The sequence below is a fragment of the Rhinoderma darwinii genome, chromosome 9 (assembly GCF_050947455.1).
Source record: "Rhinoderma darwinii isolate aRhiDar2 chromosome 9, aRhiDar2.hap1, whole genome shotgun sequence".
Lineage (NCBI taxonomy): Eukaryota > Metazoa > Chordata > Amphibia > Anura > Rhinodermatidae > Rhinoderma > Rhinoderma darwinii.
The window spans coordinates 46,918,700-46,939,817 of NC_134695.1; the positions used below are offsets into that span (position 1 = coordinate 46,918,700).

Below are 21,118 nucleotides of genomic sequence, written 5' to 3' on the forward strand. Positions count from 1 at the left end.
TGAATCTGGCCTAAATGTCACATTTCCCTGCAGCGCCACCTCAAGGGAATATTACTGCGTTGTCTGTGTAATGTAGGACAGGTCATCCAGAGCATCTCTGGCCTAGAGATCCTAAACAGAGGACCCACCTCTATCAACTTAGAATTCACTAGTAGGGTAAAGGAAAATGAGTTTTCTAAACTAGACAACCCCTTTAATCGCACATGCTTAAATAATAATGTGAACTATATTAAACTACTGTATGTTTAGCTTATTAATATATTTATATAGCGGTGACCACAAAACATTTTTATTTTTAACTAAACTCCTTTAGTTCATACTATCATATTGTACCAGTATTTTGTAGATAACTGGGGAGCGCCTGTTTTAGTGACGGATTAGTTAGGACTAATACTTACTACAGTAACAGTCTTTTGGGACGGGAGATTCATCCTTTAAAAAAATATTCTTGTTCATTGATCCTCTATATTAGAAAATTCTTTAACTCTCATAATTTATATAGATGAGTGAATATTTAAAAATAATTTTTTGCATTGAGAAAGTGAATCAGACGGTACTACAAAAGTCTCGCATTTGGCAAATTGTCTCTATCATTATAGAATAAAACATATGATTATAATGATGTACATGGCTGGTAAACCTTCCAGGTGTTTCCCATACTAAAAATATCTATTGCATACTTCAGACTACGCATTAATTACACATTCATATGGAAGCCAGTGTGGAAAGACCCTCGGAAAACCGCTGCAGGGGAAATGTAGCAATACATGGTGGTCATTCAGATGAATGGCCATCCATGTCATACAGTGTGAAAGTCGCTCTTACAGATTGGCTCTCCATTCTGGCTCATAGAGGGGGGTCTCGAATAGGACATATGGACAGGATATCCCCTTAATAAGGCATAAGGATAGGAGTTGTCTTCTTGAGACAAACCTTTAAAAGGAGTTGGCCGCTTTGGACAACCCTTTTTTGTTAGTACGGTGCCCTGATGATAAGCTGGTCGTGATCACCTGTAATACGCAGGGCAACTTGGTGTCTAGTTTTAATTCCTTTTAAGCGTTACCACAGCGGAAATAAAGCATTATATGGTGCCCATTAGAATCAATTGGATGTTCATGTAATGCATGGACAGCCTGGGTCCTCCAGAGGCAAACATGCTTTTCGTATACACTATCTCCTCTGGCTAATCGATAGAGGTCCCAAATGAAAGACTCCCCTCCCCTAATTCAGAATGTCCTGACAACCCCTTTAAAGTACAATAATTTGTGTGAATCGGTTATAAAACAGGACACACAGTAAAAACCCTAAAATGTTAGTCAGCGACTAATTTGCCCGGAGTCTCTACATCTTCAGTACTGAATTACCTGGTGGACAGAAGCATCCATACACACAGTGTGAATTGCAGGTATATTGGGGGTTGGAGCAAGTAGGACTGCACGGGCTCGCACATTCTTCATAAATCTGGTTGCACGGGCATGTGTCCAAAGCTGAATAAGAAAAAAAGAGTATTAAAATAATTTTTTTGTCAAACTCTTACAAATTGGTGTCAAATCTGTAAAAGCCCCCCAAATATCACACATTTATAGTACTAGTCCTCACATATCGGCAGAGGAGCCTTTTTGACTCCGTCAGGCTCCAGGGCTCATGTGCGATTGCATCCTCTGCACCCCCCATAGTTATGCCCTTGTTCCTGGACTACTTGTTATTAACTTAATTGACATTCAGTCTAAATAATTGGTTAATAATTTTAGCTTTGAATTATTCATCTATCATCACAGGTGTGACAGTCACGTCCAGGAAATTGCAAGCAAAACGATGATTTGCAAAATGTAGCAACGTAATAATCTGCCACAGTGACTTAAGATAGATGAAACATGAAATTATGCAGAAACTATTGAATGTTACCTATATATTAAAGGGTAACTAAACGTTTGATAATATTCTGACATGTCATAGTGACAATTCAGATGTTTTGATTGGTGGAGGTCCGAGCACTGAGACCCCCACCAATCACTAAAACGAAGTGGCGGAAGCGCTCGCGTGAGCGCGCAGCTTCTTCGTGTCTGTTCGTTTTTTCCCGGAAATCAATGTAACAGAGTACAGGCTCAATAGAAAGTCTATGCGCCTGTACACCAACTGCTTGGCTTTCCGGAAAAAGCCAAACAGAAACGAAGCGGTTGAGTGTTCACATGAGCGCTTCTGCCACTTCGTTTTAGCGATTGGTGGGGTCTCAGTGCTCGGACCCCCACCAATCAAAACTTCTTACATGTCACAATGATATGTCAGACGTTTGTCAAACGTTTAGTTACCCTTTAACTTAATGTCACATAATTATATATTCTATATTCCTCCTGCAAACTATGTGGTTGTACTACCTTTTGGGGTATTTATGCGGTATGTCTTATTTATTTGCGTCCTAAACCACATTTCATGCATGATGTTTGATTCTATCGCCCCCTATAGGAGGCAGGAAGCTGAAAACTATATAATTATACCTAATTTCTACATGAGGTTATTGTGGAGAGGAGCATTAACATGGGTGTAGCTGGGGGGAGGGCTTGTAGGGCATGGGTGCCAGGGTGAGCATTAACAAGTTACTCTGCCTTGGCAGAGTGTTTAGTTACAAGGCTAAGCAGAGAATGAATCTTTGCCCTGGATGAAGGAAAGTCTAGCTACAACTCTGCCTATTGCCACAGCCGCTGTTTTTTTGTAAAGGATACTCACGACATAAGTTCTCGTTCCTCCAATTGCTTAGCGGTTGTGAGCAGAGAGCACATCTGGTGGAATACTCTGAGAGGGTGGCACATGCACAGTTTTGGTCCCCAGGAACATCACATTCTTGCAAGTCTTGCTGGCATCTTTTAAGAAATGGGGTTTTGTCAACCAGACAAGAAGAAGAAACTTGCTGCAGAAGACGTATGCATTCATTTATCTATAGGAAATACAGTTGAAATGAATTAATATCACATACATACAATGAACTATTAATAAGTCTTCACTAGGAAGTCCTATTTATCACGCAATGCCAAGAAACCAAGACAGTCCCAAAAATGCATATACACTAAAGACTCAAACACAAAGGGAGGGAGCAATGTTGGACACATCAAATCAATTTTTCCCTAAAAGTGTTAAAATCAAAGCACATTTGAAGCAATATCATCTTTTGTAGCTGCCCTTCAGTTTAAAGAAAGCTATTTTATCATTATGTTGACGGTCTACATAAACTTGACATTAATGAGTATGTCCACCTCTACGACCATTTTTTACTGCTCCAATCCATCTGAAGCACATTTTTTTAGTGCTCTTGATTAAAAAATATTCTCCCGTTTTGTGTTTTCAGCTCCTATGCAGAGCTATGTGTATCCATGATTACAGACTCTGAATCATGTGTATATTCAGATCATTCAGTCAACTGATACTCTTGTTCATTTGACCCCTCTTTTACTGTCTGTATATTGGCTTTCAGCAGGTTTTTTTAAGGTGATAGGGAGTTACTTATGACTGCAGGATTATACTATACGCAGGTTTGTTTGTAACTATGGAGACACATAGGACTGCATAGTAACTATATGTACAAAACGGTAGAATATTTTATTCTTCATCACGTCTCGTTGCTACGTTTTTTTAAATTTTAAATGGATTAGTAGAGTGTCCATACCCTTTCATTTTAACTTTACCCTTTCAACCAGGGCCGCCATCAGGGCGGTACAGCTGGTACTGCAGTTAGGGGCCCTGTTGAAAAAAAAGGGGCATTCCTGCTTCTTAGTATCAGGGCACCAGCGTGAATTACTTGGAGAAAGAAACGGACCCTTCAATGTAATAGGGCCCATTCCTTCCTTTGAAGTAACTAACGCTGGGGCCCTGAGAGGACTCAGGGCAAGCTGAAAGCAGAAGCTCCGTGTGGAGAGAGTCGCCCACCAGACAGCTTCTTCTCTACACAGCCGACTGGACTCTGAAAGACTGGTGAGTGCCCCATCCTCCTTCACATCCCTCCTGACCCCACTTGTAGTAAATAAAGTGTTTGTGAATAGACCCTAATGCCACTTCATACGTGGTGGATTTGTCTCCTATTTTTGGTGCGGATTGCGCACTGAAAATCCACTACATATTACAATGCAACTCATGTGAATGCGGTTTTCAAAACCCCATACACATGCAGCAGGAAAAATCTGCATGGGCTTTAGGGCATTCTGCTGATTGTTAAATCAGCAACATGCCTATTGTGTTGCAAAATCTGTAAGGTAAGTTCACACATAGCATAAAAACTACAGATTTTCCACAATGAAAATCCGCAGCGTAATACAGTAGCAGCAGAGTGAATGAAATTTGAATAATCTCATCCACGCATTGCGTAAAAAATGCACTGAAAAAACGTTTATAAATTTTTAATCTGCAGCATGTCTATTTATGTTGCAGAATAGCTGCTTTCTGTTGTTGGTTTTCTCCATTGAATTCAATGGGGAGGTAAAACCTGCAACAAATATCAGATGTTATTATTATTGCGTCGGAAAAGCTGCGATTCCGCCACAAACAAATTGCAACTCAGAAAAAAAGAAGCTTATTCTTACTCAGAACTCTGTGTGCGTCCAGCCCGGCCTCACAGGCTGCAGCGGTCACATGGCTTTTTTTTTTTTTTTACCTGCCTTAGTGCTCCTTACATCCTTGCAAGTGCTTCACCTTCTCTTAAAAAGAAGTGGAAGGAAAAATTGCAGCATTCAGGACACGGCGCCTGACAGGTAAGTACGCAATCGATGTATATGTTTTAGGTATTTTTATTGTCAAAAACAGTATGCATTTCAGGACAGGACAGGTCCCTTCTTCAGGCTCATAGCATATGAGCCTGAGAAAGGGACTTTTCCAGTCCTGAAACACGTAGTGTTTTTGACAAAAAAAACACCTAAAACTTATACATTGATTGAGTACTTACCTGTCAGGCGCCGTGTCCCGAATGCTGCAATTTTTCCTTCCACTTCTTGGGATTGCACACGTGGGATAGCAGCGGGTCGCAGCCGGCACCTACAAAGATCACCACCATCATCCATGCAAAGCAGTAGTGTTGTGCCTACAATTTCACAACGTTACCAGGTGAGTAACCCAGCTCACTTTCTACTGCTCTCGACTCCTCGTCCATACAATATTACCTTAGAGGAGCGCCGTTGTCCTCCTCTCCCCTGTTTTCTCTTTTCATATATGACCTTCCCTTAAGGCGCCCTCCACATCGTGTTATCGCCCTACGTCTATCTTGTACGTCGTAAAAGCTCCCGATGTACACGATAAATGTGTTCATAGGGCTCCATTATGTCCTTTTGGTCTCTGTCGGGTTGGTATACTTCAGTATACCTTTTTTTAGATTCTGCTATTCCATCCTGAGAGTTCCCACAAAAAAACGCTCCATGGTTTCGTTCACTGTAACTTGACGTCAGTAACAATATCACTTACTACGTATAGCGTACAAATGTGAGTGCCACACTTTCCATTGCCCTCCCCCGGTAATGGAGGGGGGGGGGGCAATGGCTTTGGCTGTATGGGGCCCAGAAATTCCTGATGGCGTCCCTGCTTTCAATTATTGGTGTAGTTTGATAAGAGTTAAATGTAAATGAATAAACATATACAGTGAATACAATAAAATAAAATCACTTACAAATAGATTACTGCTTAAGATACTTTTCTGTGGCACATGAAGTGGACAGATTTCATTAGGGTCATCAATCTGCTGCAAGTTGGCATACTGATAAGGTGTCAACATTTTTCCTAAAAAAATATAAATTTAACGTTATTTACAATAGTGGAGAGTCACTGCGTTTCATCAACTATATTTTAAACATTATGACATAGTTATAAAGCATTTGGTACAGACATATTACACATTGGTTGCAAACTATTTTGGATCAGCCAAACCGTAAGTAATATTTATAGTTTGTATAGACACTATCATGTAGCATCAGAGATACCTCCAATTTCCAATAAAATTTTATATTTAGTTTTTCTCTATCCCACAATTTTTGTAATTTTACTCAAAGTGGTAAGGGCAACTTTGTCAATGCTCATCTGCATTATAGGAAAAAGGGGTAAGGCGAAGGGGTCACATCATTCTCTTTTGCCCCTTCAGGGGAAACAGTCAGAAGTCAGTACTTAGAACTACCTATGTAACTGGTAGGCATGAAGAACTTTAGGTGACAACAAGAAAGGGAAGCAACATCTGATCTTCATGCCTTAGCCCATACAAGCCACTTGAGCTGCTACTCCATATTAAAGTACTTTAGTGAGGCTCCTGAGATATTATAGAAGTAAAAAATGCAAATGATAAAATCTTACCATTCGCTACAAAATCATCTTTGTGAACACCGTTAAAGTTTCCGCAAAGTCCACAAGTTCTGTTCATATATTTCCTGTCTACTTCCACCTGTTTGATAAGAAATGAGGAATTATTATCACGTTTTTACTACATTGAACAGAAATAAATATGTCAATTTATTTGAAAACGGATCAGTTTTGGGGAAATATTACGATTGCATCATGTGAAAGTAACAAGGAAGGACCATAACGCAAGATTGCAGTTTCGAAGATCCAACACCAAGAACAGCATCATAGAGACGTAGGGATCATTTAAAAATCCACAAGTCTATTATCTCTTAACCATAACAAGGATGTGACTTTCAAAACTGTCTAACAGAAAAACTGTCCTCCTTGCCCCTATCAACCAATCACAGAGCAGCTTTCATTTTATCAAAGCAGTTTAAGAAATGAAAGCTGAACTCTACTTGGTTGCTATTAACAATTAGACCAGATTTTCCGAGTTTTGATAAATCTGCCCACAAGTTTTTTATTTAATTGCTTTTAATTAAAACAAAAATTCTCAAGTTCTCAATCAGAAATACTTAAGGGGTTTACCGCTTTGGACAATCCCTACTTGTTAGAAGGGTCCCTTGACACTAGACTGATCACACAGTGTCCCCCCCTGCAATGACCCCCAGGGATCAGCTGTCATCTGGGGGAAAAGCTGTAGTAAGTGTCCCTGCAGCAGCACCACAGGGGAAAGTAAGCATTACACAGTGCACATTTAAATCAATAGATTGTCTGTGTAAGGCAGGACAGGTTCTACAGAGTTCTGTGTAAACACTCTCTACCATGACCAAAAGATGAGGATCCTGAACAAAGGACCCCCTCCTCCCCTCTATTAACGCATAATTTCCTATTAGGGTATGTGAAAATGGGTTTTCTAAACTGGACAACCCATTTAACCCCTTTCCCACATCTGTTGTATACATACGGCGGAGGCTGGGTGGGGGAGTAGTATGAAGCCGGCTCACAGGCTGAGCCTGCTCAATAGAACGAGCGGGTCGGCTATATCTTACAGTCGACACTTCAGTGTGTAACAATGCCGCAGTCAATAGTGATCGCGACATCTAGCCGTTAGAATAAGGGGGCGGGCCCCTCTGACAAGCCATCGCGACGCGATTAATGGGTGCCAATGGTCGTCATGGCAGTCTGGGGGCCTAATGAAGGCCTATAGGTCTGCCACCTTTGTACTCCTATTTAGCCATAGGGTTTAATAGGTGTCTGTCAGAATCACAGTATTAAACATTGGTATTGCAGTACATCGTGTAAGTAATCCAACGATCGCTGGTTCAAGTCCCCTAGAGCAGTGATCCCCAAGCACAAGGCCGCGGACTCATTTGGTACCGGGTCGCGGTATATGGTATCCGCAAGAAATTCCGGATGAAAACCCACACCAAATTGTGGTGCAGTTTTTCAGCCCGGAATGTCCGCTGTGGAAAACGCCTGAGTATTCAGCAGGCCAGCCTCCTGGGATGACGTTTTACCTCAGGAGACAGCTGCAGCCTGTGATTGGCTGCAGCGGCGGTCACATGGGATGAAGCTTCATCCCAGGAGGCCGGCCCTCTGACATCATCCAGGTCGGCCTCCTGGGATGGCGTTTCAGCCCGTGTGACCTCTGCTACAGCCTGTGATTGGCTTCAGCGATCACATGGATTGAATTGTCATCCAAAGAGGGCGACCTGGAGGAAGAAATAGAATTCTGAGTAGGTATAAGATTTTTTTTTTTCAGAGTTTCATATTTTTACGGCAGAATTGCTGAGATTCTGCCGCAATAAATGAAACAACTGCTATTTCTTGTGGGTTTTACCTCCCTGTTGAATTCAATGGGGAAAACCCGCAACAAATAATCAGCATTTACGCAAATACAATTGACATGCTGCGGAATAAAACTCTGAACCGCTTGTCAATTTCTGAGCATTTTTTCCGCTCACTATTTACGCAGCGTGTGGATGACATTTGTTCTATCTCATCCACTTTGCTGCTACTGTATTATGCTGTGGATTTTCCGCAGTATTTACGCAACGTGTGAAATCACCCTAAACCCCGAAACACCTCCCTCGCCGGTCCGTGGAAAAATTGTCTTTTGGTCATTTCATCCCCCTCAAAAAATGTAATAAAAAATTATTAAAAAGTCACAAGTACCCCAAACGGGTATCAACAAAATCTACAGCTCACCCTGCAAAAAAAAAAAAAAACCCTCAAAATAAAAAAGGTATGGCTCTCAGAATATGACAAGACAAAACTAATTTCTTTTTATTTTAACTTTATTTTTAGCAATTCGTTTTTTCCCTTGTAAAAGTAGTAAAACATAAAAAAATATATAAATTTGGTATCACCATAATCGTATTGACCAACAGAATAAAGTTAACATGTTTTTTTTTACCGCACAGTAAATACCGTAAAACTGAAACCCAAAAAAATCAATAAAGAGGAATCACTTTTTTTTTCCCATTCTACCCCACAAATATTTTTTTCCAGTTTCCCAGTACATTATATGGTCCATATAATGAAGGTACATATAATAATGCCGTGAAAAGCTACAACTTGTCCCACAAAAAACAAGCCCTATACGGCTATATTGACGGCAAAATTTACTTTTGGAAGGTGGGGAGAAAAAAGCAAAGGTGAAAATCTGAAAAATGGCTGCGGAGGGAAGGGGTTAATATACAAAGCAAATAAAAAAATTCCCAGATCACAGAGTTCTCTCAGAAAACATTTTTATAGATGCATCCAGAGAGTGTACTGTGAAAGCCCTGCCCCGTCCCGATATCAGCCATATATATGGTTAATAAATACTGCATAGGAGCATGTGCAAACAAGATGGAGATTGCAAACAATAATTATTAACTAAATATCAATTACTATGTAAAATACCTATAGCACAAGTAGGACAGTTTTGTCATGTCAAGTTTCCGTGCACACTTCTTACTTACCATGAGATTACTGTCACTGCTCCAGGTTACTATTAACTCAAAACCTTTTTGTTTGGCAAAAAGTTTTGTAATTGCTCCAGTTTTGAAAATTTCAATTCCACTAGTGGTGTAAGGTAAGCTAATTTTTCTAGAAAAAAAACACCAAAACAACAGTAAAAAGTCAGTAAAGAAGGACAGCTGAATGTAGTCACTATAGATCACTGTAACCTATGTGATCTACAGGTTTGTGGACTTACTTTCCCATGATTGCTATTGTGTTTCCATTGACAACCACATTGACTGTTCCAACCTGTATCATTATTCTGGTAATGGACGTTCCACTGGATCGCTGAACTTGGATGTTGAACTCTGGGGTGTTACTATTGCAGTCAGTAGCAAAAATATAGTTGCAGGTTCCCCTGAACTCATAGAGATCATTGTCAAAGGTAAAAAAATGATTGTTCCCCCAAGTGGAACAAATCCCTTTACTGGAACCTGATGAAATAAAAGGAAACTAATTATAATGTGGCTGTTACATAGACCCAGTGGTCAACACTAATGATATTTTAGCCCTTGAGGAACCAGATTTTGTCTAGTTAAAGGATTTTTTCCATAATCATTATTTAGCACCTATCCACAGGATTAGTGATAAATATCTGATTGGCGGGGAACCGAAGGCTGGGACCCCCACTGATCATGAGAACGGGCTTACCTTGCCGTTCCGTGGAGCCCCATAGGAATGGAGCTGTAAAGGTGAGAGCATTTTTAAACTATGTTCTTTGCCATCTACCTTATTGTAACCTTTTTAGGGGATCCACTTAATTTATGTTAATATACCATAGATAATACTATACAGTGAAATTTCTCCAGAAAATCACCTCTTTGAGAAGACAACCCCTGAGCTAGACTAGATTTTTGTCTTATAGATTTTCCATATCTTTGTGTCCCTTTTCTTGGGAGAACTACACTTTCTCAAAAAAAAAAAAATTTTCCCTGTAATTTTGGGTTGTCATCTCAAAAGGCTTTCACTTTATTATATTAAATATATACTTTCACTTTCTGCCCATAGGAGACAGTATTACAGTAGTTATTGTTGGTAAAGCCAAGACGCCCAAGTTGATTTGTCATGTAGTCAGGATTAAAAAGTGACAAGTGAAAAGTAAACTGAGCAGGTGCTATTTCCCTTCCTGGCAGATCATGCAAAACACACTATTGGGCAAGAGAAAGCTCCACCCATGTTAAAAAAGTTAAAATTCTGTGACCCATGAAGAGGTATGACAGCAGTGAAATCCAGTAAATGACTCTTTACTATCCAACTGACTGCAATTGCTCATTGAAGCATGAATAATCCATGCCGCCGCACTAGTAAGTTAAAATTCCCTAAGAGGGTGTATGGAATTGGGTTTTCTAAACAGGACAACCCCTCTAAAACAAAAAATTACTGTAACCGCTAATAATGCCCAAATAACGGATTTGCAAAAGCCCTTGTCCTACAAGATAGTAGTTTACAACCAGTATATACTTCTTTTTGGGTAGTAGAACTGACTACACTGATTTTTTTTCTGTCTTTAACGAAGCATCAAACTTACAACTTGAGGAGTTCGCAGGGCGTATTTCAAGACCACCAAAGAAGTTATTATCTGGAGAAAAAAAGTGTTAGACCTTTAGGTCTATTATAAAAATGTATACTTGAGTAGGTATAGCTATAATCGAATATATATTGAGTACCAGTGTTAGACTGGTGTGACTACTGTCCAGCTATGTAGAGCATGTGCATGTTCCCTTCAATTGCATCTTAAATGAAGCTGCTATGACTGTGCACACAGTTCATATCATTGATGAATTCTAATTCTATGTGATTTCTGAATAACCCATAAGAATTGTCCCTAGTAGCAAGTGATCGGCTGCAAATCAGGACGTGTTCTGTGAGACTTTAAGGGCCCATTATTGTCTCAGAAACTGGGCCTACCAAATGATTCTCTAGTAATCTGGTGGGCCAGTCTGATCCCGGAGAGTATCCAAGACCTTCTTGCTTTCATTGACACTAGTATAGTCATTCACATTACTGCAGAAGTGCTTATGGTGCATGTTGATGATACATCATCTGTACATGATCCTTCTCAATGATGTCTCCTGGGATGATGGCAGCCAATACCCAACAATTTATACATTCGAGTTGGGTAATTATTAATATTATTTTAATGCCCAGGTTTTTATGTGGGACAGGAGCTAATTCTACAGGAGGGAATCTCTCTCTACCAGTGCTTTTCTCTAAACCACTGAGGTCATATGGGATTATATCACAAATCATATCTATCTATCCATCCATCCATCCAGCACAAACTGATTAATATGAATTTTAAGGATAAAGTTTCACTTACCATCGGTAGAATCATATTCTGCCTCTGTTGGATCTGTAGTATCTATAAATGTAAAAGTGAATACAAATATTACAATCCAGATATTAAATACTGGAAGAGTTTCATTGGAATGGATTATCGGGCCTCTGAGAACATATATGGTATCAGTGATATTATACATGTTATTGAATTACCGTGTGAGCAAATTGTCATTACTGAGTACTTGGGTAATTCTGCATACTGTAGAGTCTTTCCAGATCTACTGATCGAATCTCATGAGTTGATGATGGCCATAGACAATACGTTTTCTAGGTCTCGGTCACCATTTATTTCTCATGTAATTCGAGTGGTTTTGGACAGCAGCTACTAGAGTCTCTGTACTTGTATTCTCAAGGGTGTTTAAATTCCTTTTTGACAACAGGAAAAATATTTTACCAGATAATGATGAAGCTTTTTTGATATAACCAAATGGGAGATTGGTCACCGTGTTATGCCTGGAGCTTTCTGAATCTCACTGTTTAATTAACCCCTTTCTGCAAAAGTAAGTACTATTACATCCTAACACCCAGAAGCTGTGCCTGCGCAATCCCCGCTGGATTTGGTTGGGCTCCTGTTGTAACAGCCGGTCAATAGTAACCATGGCATCTAAGGAGTTTGATAGAGGGAAGGGTCTCTTCTGTCAGCTCATTAGCGTCACGCACCGTGATCGCGGGGTGCCAATGGGCTTCCATGACTGCCGATGGTCTAACAAATGCCCCTGGTTTGCCACAGATATCTGCCTATTAGTATTAGAAAGCATTATTGCCTGTCACTGATACACTAAGTATTCCAAATTATTATAAAAGCGATTAAATAATCATAGCTTCAATTCTCTAAGGACAAAAAAAAAGTGAATTACATTTAGAAAAGTATATTAAAAGAAGTCTCTCCCCAAAAAAATAAAAGCCTTTTTTTTCTAAAAGAAATACATATTTTTTAGTTTAAAAATAGTAATCGTAACGACCAGTAAAATGAACATATATATATTTTTTTACTGCAAGGTGCACAAGGTGCATGGCGTAAGAAAAGAAATCCAAAAAACTATGGTGGATTTTCTGTTTAGTTTCCCATTCAGACCCCCAAAGATTTGTAAAAGTTAATCAGTAAATGATACGTACAGTACGTTAAAATGGTGTCAATAAAAACCTTAACTCATAAACAAGCCCTCATACGGCTACGTCATTGGGAAAATAAAAAAGTTATCACTCCCGGAATGTGGTGACACAAAAATATTTTTTCCCCACAAAACCTTTTTTATATTGTGTGGTATTGACACAATCATAACGACCCATAGAATAAAGTTATCACTTTATTTATACCACACGTTAAACAATGTAAAAAAAAAATCAGAAAAAACAATGGCGTCATTTTACCCCGCCTAAAAAAAAATAAAGAACAGTTAATCAATATAATTATATGTACACCAAAATGGTGTCAATAAAAACCACAACTCAAAAAAAGCCATCATACAACTATGTCGGTGGGCAAATATAAAAAGCTGGCCTGGTTCTTAAAGAGTGCCTCCAATTATACTGACATTATATAGAAAAACAATTGCAGTGCAGGAGTGCGCACAATAATCGTTTTTCTAATTGACTTGTACTCCCGTTTCTGCTTCTAAATACAGAACGGACTGTGTGTAGTCCGTTCTACCGGCGGCTCATAACTCTGCAGTGCTAGAAAACAGTGCTTCTTGCTCTGTCTCTATGGCTCCTGTATCCAAAACGGCCGCCAGTGCTGTAGAATGTAATATGATCCAGCAATACTGGCGGACGTTCTTTATACAGGAGCCATAGAGTCGCGCATGACGCTCTGTCTCCTAATACAGAGTCATAAGCCGTTTCTGCTGGAGTTAGTAGCAGAAACGCTAATACGAGTCATTTAGAAGAACGATTATTGGGCACACTCCTGCACTTTAATAAGTTTTCATATAATTTCAGTATAAATGGAGGTACTCTTTAAGGAGGTAATGGGATATTGTAGCTAATAATAAATTTTATTTCATATCATAAAATAGTAGGGCATGTAAAGTAAAAATAAAAAATTGGTTTCACAAGTATCTGTTGTAATATGTGTTGTCAAATGAACGGTTTGACCTTGAAAAACAGACAATGTTATATATTGATATAAACTGATAATCACATAGTCATAGGGATATCCAAGTCCTATAATAGACCTGTCAAGCACTTAACAATTTAGAGACAATTTAATGTATAGTTAAATTTCTGATTAGTCAATAGACATTGGAGTATAAAAGAATAACCTACAAAAAAAAGCACTTACCATTGGAAGGTGGAATCAAATACTGCTGAAATACTGTTGATAAATAGAACGGCAGGTTGGAGGTTATTTTGCAATGTTCTCACTTAATTCATTATCAGATACAAATTTAAATATAGAAGTAAACAGCCAGAAACTCGACGTAGATATAGCATTTATTAAATGGGTTGGGAACATAAAAACTGTTCCTTACCTACCTAAAAATACAAACATAAATGAATAAAAAATAGAACCCATGTATGTAATGTGTTTGGGTTTTATTAGAATGTAATCTATGCCTTTTATGATGAAGGGGCCGCAGCATCGATTTTAATTAAGTTTTCCCGGCACAGTGGCACTCCTGTCAACCCGGCTGTGCATGGAACTGATGCCAACATCATTCACTTGAACAGGACCATGCTGCAGTTCCATGCACAGTGGCTGGGAGCGCTGTTGTGCAGGGAAAACTTAGAAGAGGACTTAGCGCTAAATCAGTCCTGCGGCCCCTTCATTATCAGATTCGTAGGGGTCCTAGGGATCAGACCTCCATTCATCATAAAGTGATGGCGTATACTTGTGATATGTCATCACCTTTAATTTAATTTAGTCATCAGCCAATTGAATCCAAAGATTTGTTCATTTACTCCTTCCACAATGAACAAGCATATGGAAGGGAGGTTGTCATTTTTATTTGAAAAGGGGCAAGCTTTCCGATTGAAGAGGTACGAGTTTTGGAAACCGTTTGTACATCTCTGTAAGACCAGACATATGATGAGCTGTAGTGGTGCAGCTTTGTCTCGGTAAAGATGTCACTGTTGCTTTAAGTGCATTGTATTTCTGTTTATTTGACTCGCTTTCCTCCACAGGTCTAGATCCTGGAGTAGGACTGTTTATGTGTTATTTATGTATGTACCTGTGATGGTGGTATTACTTTGTAATGTGTTCTTAATTACAAAATAATGGTGGTTCACTTTGTCTTTAAGGGTGTGGCGCTGGAACAAATGGCCTGGATGCCATTTGCTTTTATTTTTTATTGCTCCAACAACTGTTTGGGGGCTCTGCATGCCTCATAAAGGGTGGTCCTAAACTTATAAAAGGCGACTGTTAGCGGCAACCTGGGTGCGCAGGCTACGAGCCTTAGAGCAGTAGGGTGCTGTATTGCTGGCAAGAATGTGGTAAATGAGAGAGTACATCTGGAAATGGTTGGTTAAGTTGCCAGGCTGCCTCTGGGCAAGAGAGAGAGAGAAAAGGGCCAGGGAGAGAAAGGTCCTGGAGATAAACAAGATGTTACCCCTGTATTTGAGAGGAGTTGAAAACTCTGTGCGGAAGTTAAGTTATATTGTATAACGTTGCAAGAGACTAGGCCTTTCATGTATGAGAAGTATTTGCACCCCTTGTGGGCATTTTCGGAATACCACCTGTGAGTGAAAGAGACTTTTTGTTTGCATCATACCTGGACTAATGTCATTATTTGCGACAAAAAACGTCCTGCCTTACCAGTACTCGGAGAAATGTTGTCAAGGTTAACGAACCACATGAAAGTGATCGGAACAGCTGATCGGTGCGAGGTCTGGGTGTCGGACCTCCACTGATCATAAACCGATAACCTGTGGATAGGTCATCACTATAAAAAACCGCCCCATGCCCAAACAACCCCTTCAAGTTATTTTAAATTATTTTTTTAGTCTTTTGTTCGATTTTCATACGGTTGACTAACCTGGAGTATATTTCCCTGTTTCTAAAAAAATGTTCACTGAGGCATGTTAAAGGGGTTTACACATATTAGACATTTATCTCTGCGACCTCCACCTATCAGGAGAAAGGGGATCCCCTTATCCTCATTCTACCAGGTGAGAAAGTCACATCCAGGTGGGGAATGAATAAATATGTTGCTGTGCAAGTTTGCTCGGCTGTTTTCATAGAAGAGTTATAGTTTGATAGAAGAGCTGCACACATGTACGGCTAACCTCTTCACTCATTCTCTGCCTGGATGCGACCAGCAGCCTAACCTGGCAAAAGGGAAGTTAAGGGACCCTAATATTTCCAATAGATGTGGGTCTTAGAAATGGGACCCCTAGCTATCCGACATTTATAGCATATCCAGTGGATATGCTATAAATGTCTAAGATGGGTAGGCCCCTTTAAGTACCGTTACAAAAATGTAACAAGTACAATATGACATTGAAATACCTTCTTACCCTTTTAATATTTATTTTCCCAATAAAACAAGTAAATAAAATCAGTGATATACTATGGTATAGCTAAAGAAGAAGACAACTTAGGGGCCCATGTTCCACCCAACTTTGTAACAAACCAAGCTTATAAGAAAGGGTGGAATGGTGCAATGACTTTCTCTAAAATAAATCTATATGTAAGTAAAATCATATACAGAAAACATAAACAAAACAATAAAAAATTGCTATAAATATATCATACTTACCCAATCTATTGTTTGGACTTGAGTCTGGGAAACAGAAAGAGACAAGGTAAAATTCCAGTTGCTTAAAGGGATTGTATCACCTAATTTTTTTTTTACTAAATAGAACCAGATGGTGAAATGTATTATTTTTTTTCTAATCCGTTTTAATTTTCTGGATTGTAGATTTTTTAAATTCTATTTTCTGTAAATGATTATGGGAGCAGCCATCTTGCCTGATCTGCTGCTCTGTCTGTTTCAGTTTAGGTATATGCATTTACAGCAGCCACATGGACCATAGGAAACAATAGTCTGGAGATGACTCATTGACCTCTATGGGAGTGTCTTTTGGGTGTGCTCTATGAATAGTGCAGAGGTTAAAGTGCAGTGAGGGGGAGGATGGGAGAAATCCCCATTACCAATTGTCAGTGGAGTATCCAGTGTTATCAGTCTCCAGCTTAATAATAGAAGTATACATTTTCATTTTTATTCTGCTCCTGATGATAATGTGATGACTACTGAGAAGTGATCTCTACAGAACAGGAAGTGTCAGTCTATTGTGAGGCCTAGTGAATAGTATGTAATGATTTCTGGATTATTTTAAAACATAGATAATAACATGGAACATTTGAAAAAGTATCACAAATGATATGTTTAACTTAAAAGCTTGATTTAAATAATATTTCATTTTATGATGATACAAATCATATGTCAAAAATACATGAAAGATGGGGGCACTATTTTGGCAACTTCTCCTGTATAGCCCAGTAACATGCAGACATTCTGTTTTTGCCTTTGTTGTTTAGGGCCTATAGTGTACAGAACACCTTGGAAACTTTTATTTGAGGGACAAAAGTGAAAGAACTAATGACCCTATTATGTTACATGACCCTAGTAGCTTCATAATACATAATACATAATAATTTGTGAAAAGTTGCCTGGCGTTTCACTTTACAATTTGACAAGAGCGTAAATAATTTAAAAAAAAAAAAGAACCTAGCACTTTCTGGGAAACCTCATGAAATAATAAGAGGCCAAGATATAAAGCCTTTATGAAATACATATTATTGGGAAAAATAAAAAAATGTCCTCTCTATTTTAGTGATCGAACTCTGGCCCTTTAAGAGCTAAGGCTAGGTTCACATTGACACTGGAGGCTCAGTTCGGGAGTCAGCGCTGCTACTTGATTGAAAGAGCCGCTGTCAGAAACATAACCATGGGACCCCCACCCCACCTGAGTGTGGCCCCCATGGTGGATCTAGGCTGCTTCTAAGTATAGTGTAGTCAATGAGTAGCCTGGGCCATCATTGGCCCAAAAGGATAAGGAGAAGGATCTACTTTTGGTTTTCAGAAACAGAGCCACTCTTATGCATAGGCTGAGTCTGGTATTGCAATCCAGTCCCATTCACTTGAATGGGATGAGCTTCAATACCAAACAATGCCCACGGGCAATAGTGGCACTGTTTCTGGAAAATAGTAGACCTTTTTTTTTGGTTTAATAATGGACAACCCCTTTTAGATTTAATGATCTGCAACCCTAGTTATTAATGATGCTAGAGCAAATCTTCTGTAAAGTTGCTATGTAGTCTAAACCTTACTACACTAGTGAAGTCACTATAAGCTTGGTATCAGAGAATTTTTCATCAGACAAGGATGGCATTTTTGCAGGCCTCGGCATGTGACAATAAATGATAAATACCTTCAGGAAAGTGTGAGTATGACTAAAATTCTACTTTATATAGAACATATTGCCAATCACTTACATTCACAGAAAGTTTTTTTTTAAATCAAAATAAAACACGTTTTACCTGCGTTTAAGTAAGTGCCTGAGGAATCTGCAACTGTGGAAGGAAGAACAAGAATTAGTTGAAACAAAGGCCTTATGAATACACCAAAGTCTTGTACACGTAGCCTGTATGGCGGCAGACAGAGCCTCCAAGATTCCATATAACTGGGTCATAGGTACTCCGCTGTATGGTACCTCCGTATCACATATTCTCCCCTAGAAGCCTCGAAGGCATCAGAATTTGGAGGTTTACAGAGGTACAATATGGGCCCTATGAGCAATGTAATACAGATCTGTACAACACGGATTTATAATACAGCCATATGAATTACACCTAAAGCATTTGTCCAGAGAGTTTAATAGAAACTGTTTATGGCATCTGTGTCAGGGTGTACAATAAACTTTAAAAATCCCACCTCTTACCTTTTTTCAGGTAGTTACGTCACAGACTGCCAGCCACATTGATTTCTAATGAAACTCCCACCTCTTCCATTAACTTCACTATTGAACTACACTACCCAGCATTCCTTGTTTTTTTTTAAAATAAGCTTATAGGCTTGTCAGTCTATCTGATACATCCCTTGATGACTTATACAAGATTATATGTCATGCTTCACAGGCATTGATTCAATCAAGCATGTCTGTACAGTGACAAGGACAGAAAGGTTTTTTATGACTGCCAGGAAGAGTTACGAGAGGGAGCTCATGACCCTAGGGGTGACAAGCAAGTTAACACAATTAGAGCTAATATGACTGACAAGAACAGTGATGTACAAAGAAGAAAGGGGACCACATAGTACAGGTTAAACTGGGCCCTCATTATGGTGGCAAGTTTTACAACCCAAGACAGTTATGGCCCCTCTCTATAACTCTTGGGCATTTTTTAACCCTGTTATTTGCTAACGATGCAGTTCCCCTGGAGAGGGGGAGTCCTGAATAGCTTGTCACCACATAATAACAAAGGGGTTCAATCTGGAACGGGGCCCCCTCTCTCCGAGGGTCCCGTTGCAATCACATGTTGCCTCTATAATATGTAGACTGTTGGACAGGAAGTAGCAGTCCGTTACTTCCGTTCCCAGAAACTAAAATCAGGTCTAGAGTACACTGTTATAAGTATGCACGTATAAAGTGATATAATATGATAATCTGCAACCTATGAATATGATGAATTATGAACAGTAAACAGCAATCAAATAAATGTTATATTTTATCTGCTTTCGCACTAGGCCCTGAATAAAAAATAACTTAATACAATGACCCCCCAGAAACCTTTTCCTCATGTAGGAGAGCAATATATTGTACATTGTTGTTTTCTCCCACCTTTTGAAATCTTGTAGGTCAATATCAAGCTAAAAACAGAGGGGGTCTGACCAGTAAGGCTTCGTTCACATCTTCGCTAGGGCTCTGTTCCGATGGGGCTTTCCGTCGGAACGGAGCCCTGACAGACACAAACGGAAACCATAGGTTTCTGTTTCCATCACCATTGATTTCAATGGTGACGGATCTGGTGAAAATAGTTTCCATTTGTCTCCGTTGCGCAAGGGTTTCCGTTTGTGTCAGTCAAGGCTCTATTCAGACGGAAAGCTCAGACGGAACGTCGGAATGTAGCCCTAACGGATATGTGAACGAAGCCTAACAATGATATTAATTGTTAGCAGATCCCAAGAAAAACATCAGTTTTTGCCACCACTGATCTAACATGTATTACGGAGCAGGCTGGTGATCGTAAAATAAGTATTTTTTATTCTAGATAATCATTTAAGAAAGGAATAAGAAATATCCCAAATGCATTGTCATTGTCATAGGAAAACTAGAATATCTGGTTTCAATAAACTTCCCTTTGGAAACCCAACATAATTCAACTAAAAAATTATGGCAGTCCCATTGCTCCTTTGTGACTTTTTGGTGACGTTAAATACGGTGTATAAACATATTGATGAACCAATGATACACTGTTCTCCTATTACCAAATTGTCTTGTGCTTTTCTGTAAATCTTGAAGACTGCCAAAAATCTGGGTTAATAGAAGTATTATATGTAATCGCCCTAATATGGCCAAATATGAGTTTTACAACCAGTTCAGATGATGCATTTTATCTTCATGTTTCCTGGATTAGCAAACTGTATATAGAGAAGTGGACCCATCCATTCTTGGTATATAATACACTACAGATCTTAGCTACATGAAAACGAAGTTGTTGGTGTGTAGATATATATTGTAGGTCCCAGTGTATAAGTAAATCCTTGATTATATAGGGTAAAGTGTTGAAGTTGTGTGATGTACGTGTTGCAATGTCCAGTTGTGCGGGTTCCTCTGGGTGAAATGTATTTGCTATCCATAAATGTATTGTGCTACGTACCTGAACTGCCCAGCAATATGCTGAAGCAAAGAAGAAAGAAGATGTTCATGGTAGAATCCTGGTAGTTACCCCTCTATCTTTGTATGTTCCCCAAAAACACCCTTTCTGTATGGCAGTCCCGCTACTGCCCAAGGGTGTGATAAAAAGCTGTCATGCCAACCTTAAACCTTATATATCATTTTGATGCCCCTCCTTCTAAGGTCAAACCATAGAACCTACTACCGAACCAGGATCTGCAAACAGGATCAGCCTTCACTTTTAAACAAAATAACAAATGCATTGATAAGTACATTAAGTTATTATCAATGAAGTGATAGTGCTAATGTGTATGTTCTGGGCCTCATATTTACTCTCATTGTATCTACAAATATCTTAAAAGCTTTTAAAGAAATCTTAAGATAAAGATAGAGTCTTCCTAATGTAGAAATTTGCACTGTACATACTGTATTAATGTTGGGAACCTAACACAGTCTGTACTGCAAGAGTATAAGGCTAGGTGTTAAAAGACCACCTCAACATACTCTTCTATCTTAAAAACATTTACAAACCCATCCAGAGGTTCTAGGCACTCATCGGACAGTATCATAGACATACTGGGGATAGTTTTAAGTATATCCTCGGACAACCAATCAGCAACTACCATCTCAG

At 39.2% G+C, this 21,118-nt stretch overlaps 1 protein-coding gene across 1 annotated transcript in view; it reads right to left on the reverse strand.

Moving 5' to 3' along the window:
- Nucleotides 1–20,519, reverse strand: part of LOC142660172 (uncharacterized) — a 79,429-nt gene extending 58,910 nt beyond the window's left edge. The window contains exons 1-12 of the mRNA XM_075836753.1: nt 20,471–20,519; nt 18,134–18,166; nt 16,350–16,373; nt 11,633–11,674; nt 10,841–10,891; nt 9,509–9,746; nt 9,273–9,399; nt 6,316–6,403; nt 5,665–5,751; nt 5,331–5,356; nt 2,725–2,932; nt 1,365–1,487 (exon numbers count right to left, since the gene is read on the reverse strand). Of these exons, the coding sequence (XP_075692868.1) occupies nt 1,365–1,487; nt 2,725–2,932; nt 5,331–5,356; nt 5,665–5,751; nt 6,316–6,403; nt 9,273–9,399; nt 9,509–9,746; nt 10,841–10,891; nt 11,633–11,674; nt 16,350–16,373; nt 18,134–18,166; nt 20,471–20,519 (1,096 nt within the window). The remainder of the gene's footprint in view (nt 1–1,364; nt 1,488–2,724; nt 2,933–5,330; nt 5,357–5,664; nt 5,752–6,315; nt 6,404–9,272; nt 9,400–9,508; nt 9,747–10,840; nt 10,892–11,632; nt 11,675–16,349; nt 16,374–18,133; nt 18,167–20,470) is intronic.
- Nucleotides 20,520–21,118: the final 599 nt, after the last annotated feature.